This window comes from Mesitornis unicolor, unplaced genomic scaffold (genome assembly GCF_000695765.1).
Source record: "Mesitornis unicolor isolate BGI_N332 unplaced genomic scaffold, ASM69576v1 scaffold42289, whole genome shotgun sequence".
NCBI lineage: Eukaryota > Metazoa > Chordata > Aves > Mesitornithiformes > Mesitornithidae > Mesitornis > Mesitornis unicolor.
This window is the reverse complement of record NW_010206179.1, coordinates 4,596-13,969: the sequence shown is the minus strand read 5'-3', so window position 1 is coordinate 13,969 and position 9,374 is coordinate 4,596. Positions and strand designations below refer to the sequence as shown.

The 9,374-nt window shown below is 45.9% G+C and overlaps 1 protein-coding gene across 1 annotated transcript in view; it reads left to right on the top strand.

Annotated features, from left to right (window-relative positions):
* The window catches only part of MELK (maternal embryonic leucine zipper kinase), a gene marked incomplete at its 5' end in the record, with an annotated part of 12,038 nt that overhangs the window by 1,275 nt on the left and 1,389 nt on the right, over window positions 1–9,374 (top strand). Inside the window, 5 exons of the mRNA XM_010191662.1 lie at window positions 2,087–2,233; window positions 2,949–3,171; window positions 5,583–5,676; window positions 6,663–6,834; window positions 8,912–9,015. Of these exons, the coding sequence (XP_010189964.1) occupies window positions 2,087–2,233; window positions 2,949–3,171; window positions 5,583–5,676; window positions 6,663–6,834; window positions 8,912–9,015 (740 nt within the window). The remainder of the gene's footprint in view (window positions 1–2,086; window positions 2,234–2,948; window positions 3,172–5,582; window positions 5,677–6,662; window positions 6,835–8,911; window positions 9,016–9,374) is intronic.

Sequence of the window (9,374 nt, the reverse complement as noted above, 5' to 3'; positions counted from 1 at the left end):
CCACACAAGGAGACTCCACAACCTCTCTGGGCAGCCTGGGCCATGCTCCAGAACCCTCACACTCACAAACTTTGTCCTCATCTTCAGCTGGAACCTCCTGTGCTCCAGCTTGGAGCCCCTTGTCCTGGCATTGGCCATCCCAGAGCAGAGCCTGGCTCCTTCCTCCTGACACTGCCCTTTCCCAATGGATCCCCAGGAATGAGGGCACCCCTCAGTCTCCTCTGCTCCAAGCTCCAGAGCCCCAGCTCCCTCAGCCGCTCCTCAGCAGGAGATGCTCCACTCCCTCCATCACTTTGTGGCCCTGCTGGACTCTTTCAAGCAGTTCCTGTCCTTCTGGAGCCGAGGGCCCAGCACTGGACCCAAGATTGCAGCTGTGGTGTGAGCAGGGCAGAGCAGAGGGGCAGGAGAACCTCTGTGCCCTACAACCACCCCTTCTCATCTAGGTGACCCCAGGATGGCATTGGCCTTCTTGGCTCAAGGGCACATTGCTGGCTCATGGGCATTGCTGCCACCAACACCCCAGGTCCTTTCCAGCCACTCGTCCCCTGCAGCGTCCATGGGGTTATTGTGCCCCAAGTGCAGGACCCGGCCCTTGGCCTTGTTGAAGCTCATCCCATTGGCCTCAGCCCATGGATTCATCCTGGCCAGGTCCCTCTGCAGAGCCTTCCTACCTCAGGCAGATCAACACCCTCCCAACTCAATGTCATATGCAAACTTGCTGAGGGAGCACTCAACCCCTGACCGTGGTGGGTTGGTCTTCTACTCCCCAGTGGCTTTTAAGGCAGAGGTTCTCAGCACTGATACTGTGCAGTTACTTCATCTCTCGTGGTGTCCAGAGATGCATGACACAACAATCCGTTAGTCCTTCTGCACCGCTCAGGACACATTTAACTTGTCTGCATGTCGATACTGTGAGTGAATATCACCTGGCTTTGCTGAAATGGCCAACATCGAAGTTCTCTAGCTATAGCTGGTCTGATGTGACGACAGCTTGCAAACAGAACCTTCTACTTAGCCAGTTTCTGAATTTGGTGGGACAAACCTGTACATAATACTGCTGTATTTCAGGCAGTTTGACATAGAAGGATGACCCAAAAAAATTCCCCACAGCATGAATTTAATCTGGAACACCTAGAGAATCATATTCAAGCATTCATATTGTAATGGAGTGTGATTTCCACTACAGGATCAGGCTGTTAGTTTCTTGGCTGTAGCTAGCAGCCCTCTGGCAAGGTCTTTTTAGTGAGTCATTGTTGTAGGTCTGGTAGCATACCAGGAAGCCCTGTTTCTATTCGGGTAGTAATGAGAGAGTGGAGCACTGCAGCATCCTTGATCACAGGCCAGGAGAAACTCACCTGTCAGCAGATCATCGCTTCCTAAAACAGCGTCCACTGCAGCTGAGGACTGATCGTTTAAAACAGCTGTATGAAATTTCACTGAAAGGCTGTGAAATAAGTCCTTGGGAAGAGTTTTCTGTAAATAACAAAAGGCGTTAGAAACTGAGCGTGCAGCAGTATACATCTGGTTGTACATGTGAGCCAGGACGGGTATCGATCTTGGCTGAAGTTACCAATCCTCTGATTTAAATGACAGCCTTTTTTGGCACTGGCAATTAGATGAAGGCTTCTGAATGCTAGTTCAAGTACTGTTGCAGATTCCATGCTCATATGTTTTGGATGTAATTTGTTTGCTATTATCAGCCCACATTTAGAATTTACTGCACTGTTTTCTATGTTGGTTTTTTTTCCCAGCCTGTTATTTGGCTCTGGTTGAAAAGCCTGTGGTCCAAGTCTTGAAATCAAAGGAAAGTAATTTTTTAAGTTGCTCCTCGGCACAGGTCACGAAGGAGGGCTTGATAATGCTTGAGGATAAGTTCACATCTGCTTTTGGTACAGATGACAAATCCGCAATGACAATATTAGTCATATTATAAAACTTGGGTCACTGGCATGGGAACTTCCATTAGCTGCTAACCACAATTAGGAACTTAGAAAGAAAGAAGTGAGATTTAGATTTTAATGATGCTTTTCTGATTTAATTCTTCCTTTTAAAAGTGCTGTGGAATCAACTGAATCTTTCTTTTCAGACTGAACAAGTGATGACACCTGAAGATGTGCCGGGCTGCCGTGAAATGCCACGTGCCCTTGGATCCATGGAATTTTCTGATGCAGCTTCACTGTCTGAAGAATCTCCGTTCGAGGAATTTATTCTAGACGCCTGCAGAACGAAAGAGGTGTTTGAAGAATAAGTACTAGTTCTTTAAAAAATGTTATATACTATTAACCCAAAAAAACCTCACTGTTCTTATACAGAAAACCTATTATACATTTAAGTGTTTGGTGGACCCTGGCCAAGGGGAGTTGACCTGAGTAAAGAAGCATTTTAAATTTTTAGAACGTAAATTGTGGCTTCCTCTAGCTGTAAGTAACAATTCATCTGATGAGAACTTGAGCTTTGGCATTTGGTTTGCCTGAAAACAGCATTCAGGGAGTGAGTAAATGAAACAATGAGGATTTTAAAACTGACAGGAAAACAGTGAGGTATGGCAAACAAGATCTTGGAGCTAGGCTAGAGCTGGGCAGGTCTTAGAAGAAGTTCAACCTGTCTGTATTGGGCAAGAAAATCCAACGAAGCAATTAAAACTATAGAGTTAAATCAAATGAAAGCTTGTAACTGTGTTTAGATGAGCTGGTGAGGAGTAGCCCTCAATATACAACTGAAGAATTTAGAAGAGCTGATAAAGAAATGGTAAATTACTTGAGATGTCTATTAGCAAGTTATGGAGGAAATTGGAAGTATTGAAGGGCTTTTCACTGCTCAGCTCAATAGCAAGCATCGTATGGTATTTTTAAGCTGCTTCGTTTTCAGAATTTCCTTGTCCGTAACATTCCTGAATGTGATCAGAATACAGCAAAGGATGTGTTGTTCTTTCGTTACATCTCTCGTAGCAGTCAAGGCATGATGCTCAACGGGATGATACGGAATTCACACTGTCAACTCCGGTGACAAGAAAAGTGGCATCAAAGAAGCGTGAAAACAAAGAGAATGTTGATACGGAGTCAGCTTTAAGAAGTGAAGTGCCCCTTGTGCCTCCTGCTCCAAAGACTCCGCTTACAAATCCGACTGAGACGCAAGTACAAACCGTACCCTTCGAGGTACCTGCCTTCAAAGGTACGCTGAGTGCAACTAATGAAAACTTAGAACACACGTGTTACTTAGAAATTATTGTAAATCAGGGTATGGACACAGTGCTTGTGCGTTCAACACATCTGTTTCTGGAAGACTTCACCTTTTTGCCATATTCACCAGCCTGGTACCTCTGGTCAGGTGCCACAGGAGGTTTAACCGTACACCAGGGCACATCACTGGTATGTGAATTACAGAAGCCATTGCCATTTCAGTATCCCACGTGCCTTTTGGCACACTCTGATATGGAGCCAAGTGCTGTGTTCCTAAAACTTGCATCTGGCTCTAATTTTCTGCGGAGGCTGAGGACACGATTTCCTCAGCGCTCTTTTTCTCTTCTTTGTTACTACCCGGAGTGAAAATAAAGGCGCACTTGTAGTAAAGTCTGCTTTTGTTGCTGCTTCTAAGGCAAGTCTAACTTTTGGATTTCTCATGGTAGCGTATCAGCAGTTTCACAGTAAGGGGCCGGTGTGGCAGTGAAAATACTTCTGTTAACATTGTATAGATCTTAAGTACATGACAGACCACTGAAGTCTGCATAAATTATGTCAGCTTGTCTGAGTTACCAGAAATTTCTGTCCTCAGCTTGTCTGGTCCGTTCTTAGGAAAAATGATGGATCCGGTATGTACTTTACCAGCCCCTTCAGCTACGAACATAGAAGGTTTGGTGTTGATACTGCAAATGCCAAGGACTTCTTTTAGTGGGAGACTCTTCTGTTTCGGGTGCTGAGGAACACTGTTCAGAAGCAGTAGGTCTTTGCAGGTTGATTCAGGTTTTAAAGGGTCTTGGGCATACTGCTGTTCAATGAGATCCTTTGTGAAGGATTTAAGGAGGTGGACTAATTGCTTATCACAGAATCACAGAATCACAGAATGGCTGGGTTGGAAAAGACCTCTGAGATCATCACGTCCAACCGCTCCTGTCTACCCCCTAAACCATATCCCTAAGTACCTCATCTACCCGCTCTTTAAACACATCCAGGGATGGTGACTCCACCACCTCCCTGGGCAGCCTGTTCCAGCCTCTGACGACCCTCTCAGTAAAGAACTTCCTCCTTCTCTCTAACCTGAACCTCCCTTGGCACAGCTTGGTGCCGTTTCCCCTTGTTCTATCCCCATCACCTGGGAGAAGAGCCCAGCACCCACCTCTCCACAAGCTCCCTTGAGGCAGTTGTAGGTGGTGATGAGGTCTCCCCTCAGCCTTCTCTTCTCCAGGCTAAACAAGCCCAGTTCCCTCAGCCGCTCCTCATCAGGCTTGTTCTCCAGAGCCCTCCCCATCCTTGTGGCTCTGCTCTGAACACGCTCCAGAATCTCCACATCCTTCTTCTAGTGAGGGGCTCAGAACTGAACACAGCACTCGAGGTGCGGCCTCACCAGTGCCGAGTCCAGGGGGATGATCACCTCCCTGGCCCTGCTGGTCACACTGTTTTTAATACAGGCCAAGATGCCGTTGGCTTTTCTGGCCATGTGGGCACAGTGCTGGCTCATGTGAAGCCGACTGTCAACCAACACCCCAGGTCCTTCTCCTCCAGACAGAGTTTGATTTATACCTTAAGATTATATGTGGTAACTGGCGAAGTCAAACTTCACATTAAGTTTAAAGAGCGAAAGTAAGTGCTCCTTCTGAAATGGGCAACACAGAAACGCTGTTTCGGCTCACTTTACTTAGGTATTTCTGTGGGTTGAACCATTAAAAGCTAATTCTTTGCTTCACTGAAAGATCTTTGATTCAGGAAAAGCAGTAGTAATGCTTCTTTAGAGGTAGAGAAGTGGAAGTATCCTCTGGAAATTGAGGTCATCATTGCCTGGGCCAGGTGCAATTCTGTAAAGAGCTGAAACTTTGAACACTGAAGTTGGGTTTAACAGTAACTACTCATTTTGCTGGCTTTCACTTGGTGTTGCTTCTGCATGTTCAAAACCATGCTCTGCAGACTCGGTCAATGTGTGGATAGGAGAACTTCTTAGGCTTTTACGTAGTATGTATTGTTAAGCATGGCTCTATAAACTCACACCCTTCCTATAGGGGAAGTGGCTTGGTGAAGAATGCAACTGTTGGACACAGTGAATTGCTCAGTATTTATTCTGGGACAGTGGCAGAGCACGAAAGCAATCCTAATCCTTCTTCTTTCCAAATTTCTAATATTGAACTGCATTGGTTGGTCTAAAGCTTGACTTGTAGAGCCCTGGGGAAATCAGTCACAGTTTACATTGTAGAGGACGGATGGCATTATTATAATATTAAAAACTTATTTTATCATTCTGAAGGTGTACAGATCTGAGAGAGAAAAGGGGGCTGGTTTTAGAAAGAAATTATTAATCATGAGAAATCCTTGCTGAAGAAAATAAAATCCTCTATGCTAAAACGTAACTGCTTTGGCTTGGATGCTTTCTTTCAGGGGGCCAGTTCCCTGTGGTCACCCCAATTAAGAAACCTACAGACCCAGCAGACACAGATGAACTGACAGCAGCTGAGGTTCCTCCCAAAAGAAGGTAAATGCCCAGTTATTTGTGTGCGCTTCTGATGTAGAGCAGGACTACCTTAACCTGTGTACTGCCTGGCATCCCACGTTGCAGCAGCACGCTGTCGTTCTCGTTGTGTTGGTAAAAGCTTTTCTGCATTCCCTAGAAAACATTGAAGGCAGAGAGGTTTTAAAATCACAGAATCCCAGAATTCCAGACCGTTAGGGATTGGAAGGGACCTCCAAAGCTCATCCAGCCCAATCCCCCTGCCGGAGCAGGAACACCCAGATGAGGTTGCACAGGAAGGCGTCCAGGCGGGTTTTGAATGTCTGCAGAGAAGGAGACTCCACAACCTCTCTGGGCAGCCTGGGCCAGTGCTCTGTCACCCTCACTGAGAAGAAGTTTCTTCTCCAATTGAAGTGGAACCTCCTGTGTTCCAGTTTGTGTCCGTTACCCCTTGTCCTATCATTGTTTGTCACTGAGAAGAGCCTGGCTCCATCCTCGTGACACTCACCCTTTAAATATTTATAAGCATGAATGAGGTCTCCCCTCAGTCTCCTCTTCTGCAAACTAAAGAGCCCCAGCTCCCTCAGCCGCTCCTCAGAAGCGAGATGCTCCACTCCCTCCATCATCTTTGTAGCCCTACGCTGGACTCTCTCCAGCAGTTCCTGTCCTTCTTGAACTGAGGGGCCCAGAACTGGACGCAATATTCCAGATGCGGTCTCACCAGGGCAGAGTAGAGGAGGAGGAGAACCTCTCTGCCCTACAACCACCCCCCTCCTGATACACCCCAGGATGCCATTGTGTAACTCAATCCTCGGGATATATTCCCATTTTCCATACTATAAGTTCCTTCTTATTCCAGTTCCCCAGAGGGCTGCAGTTTCTGTGGTACATCTCTGGCTTTAAATCTCAACTGGCTTTTTCTGCACTTGCTTTGGTTTTCTTCATTCTGTCAGCTCTGGTAATATTTTAGTGACGTATCCGAAATACTGATTGATTTGTTCACGTAACAGGCGTTGTGATTCAGCGGAACCGGGTCCCAACCTAGCTCACGTGGATAGCAGCCAAAAGAAGAGAAAGGCCAAAATATTTGGAAGCCTTGAAAGAGGCCTCGATAGAGTGATCACTATGCTTACGCCGAGCAAAAAGACGCGATCCATTAGAAACCATCCGAGGAAACTTAAGGTATGGTTGCTGGGAAAAATCTTTCATGGAAAGTGTAATTATTGACAATATCCAATACCTTTAGCAGTCGTCTTGTGAAAACGCCTGTGTTCTGATTTGCCTTAATTCTACGGGAAAGTGTGGTTGCTCTTCCTGCATCTCTGTCAGCGTGATAAGGTCCCACTTATCGCCCAGAGATGTGGTGTTGGTCTGGACTCGGGTGAGTCCCCAGCAGACCAAGGCAGGATCTGAGCAACCGCCACTGCTTTTCGTGTCCTGTCTAAACCAGACCCCAGGGGAGCAGCGTGGTTTTAAGGGAATCCTAGCTGAAATTTTTTAGCTATGTCACTTGTATAGAGATACTGCTACTTCTCCTAAAAAAGAACAAGCAAATCAACAACAAAAAAGACAACAAAAAACCCCTAACCCACACTAAAACGAACAACCAACCCCCCCACGGCTTTGATAATATTGCTGGGTTAGGTTTCTGTAGTCCAGGAGTGTTAAGTCTGTTCCAAGAGAGTCTTTGGATATCGAGAGAACCTGAGATTAAACTTAAAGCCTGGACAAGCGACACCCTATGAAAGAATTTCTGACACTGCCAGCGTAACTTTGGTTTTTGAAGTTTTTCTGTCACTGTGTGTGAGCCAGTTGTCTGCTTACTCTTCTTCAAGTAGCCATAGAAAAAGCACCTCCTCAGTGCATTGCACAGAGCGCTTTAAAATTGCATTAATAATTTGTACCTACCAAAGTTGACTCATGAGGTTAACATTATTTTTGCAGAACACGCATCAAATTGCATTGGCACAATGCTAGCCCAGTGAACAGAATTACATACATCACTGAAAAGCAGCTAGTATACTTCAGAACTTATACAAGAAGGGATTTATACTCGAATCTGTAGATGACATGTTTGAAAAATACGATTACCGTGAAGGAGGCAAGGCTGTTGCCAGGGCGTACGCAGCTCCGTAGCAATCAGTGATGTTTGCCTTCAGCTCCTGGAGCTGCGGCTGTGAGGACACCACCTGCACAGCAATTGCTGCCGGTCAGTAACAGGGCACTTGGTGCTTTGCAGAAGGAAGTCAGCTGCTGTATTCGAGCTGGGAGCTTTTCCAAGAGGCACTGTCAGAGGCCAAGTGGCAGAATTCAGGTTCAGGGCACGTGCTGGGCTACAAACCTGACCAGCTCATCAGACAGGAGGCCAGACTGCAAATGGTTCAGGAGCAGAAGCTACATCTTCTGTCTCTTAACAGCTTTTGTCCTTATGCATCAACTTCCCTCGTCCGTAGGGTATGCAGAGTTACTGATGTACATCAAGGGACACTGGAGTTCAATGGGAGAAGACAAAACCGCATTTCAGTGTTACACAGGTTGTGGCAGGCAGTTACGTGTGTCTTAGGCTGAATAGGAACGGTGAGAACCACAGACCTTGACTTTGCATCCTCGAGCTATGTCCATTTCTCACGCTATTTTATGATCGTTTCTTCCCGGCTTCTGTGACTTCTGAAGGTAGAGACCATTTGTGGCCTATTACAGTTGGCATACGCTTTCCCTCGTTACATATGGGTGTCTGAAAGTTGTTCAAGAAGTCACTTACTGGACAAGTCCATTGTATGAAGTAGTGGATGTGCTATAAAGCCCCTGTAGCAGTAAGCTTACAAGTAGTACTTTACCTTTTCTGTCTGGACGTGGCGATGCTCCAGTCCTGGAAAAGCCACTTGGCACCAGAAGTGCTCGGTCTCAGCCTGGCTGCCCGTGCAGTGCCCAGGAGGGTGCTCAGACACTGTCCTGTGGCTGTCATCTCAGGTCATCCTCTCCAAAAATTGCCTCCATCCTGACCTGGCCCATCACTGTGACTTGGGATTTTAATATGGTTCACACATGCTTTGATATTAATTGTCCGGCAGCTGTTGTTTAGTGTTCCCTTTGCTCCTACAATGTCTTAATTATGATAACAGTGGATGTTCATGCATTTCTCACTGTGTCTTGCTGCTCCGGAGGTTTCTCTATGAAAACTTTGCGAAACGTCTTCAATTTTAGGAAAAAGAAGTTATTTTCCCTTGCCTTTTTTTCCTAATGAGCTGATTACTTTTAGGCACACTATAATGTTACTGCCACTCAGCGACTGAATCCAAACCAACTGCTGAATGAAATAATCACTGTCCTTTCAAAGAAGCATGTGGAATACGTTCAGAAAGGGTGAGTGTAAAATATGATGACTTCTACTTACGTTTGTCTAAATAGCCAGTACTCCAATCCTTGATAAATCGAAATACCTCAACGTACTTCCTCAGCCCCACGTTGTACAATACAGTGATTTTATAGACAGTGCACCATGAAACACAATATGTGTGCAGTGAAACTTGTGCACTTGTGAGGTCTAACAGCGCTCTGTGACAGATATGAACCAGTAACGGTGAGATAGCTCTTAGAAGATGATGTGGATTTTGTCTCTTTTGAAATTGCAAATGCAAAAGGTTTTTTAGGGTGCAGTCAGCTGGCTAAATGAGACAATTTAGCCTTCTCTTCTCCAGGCTGAACAGCCCCAACTCTCTCAG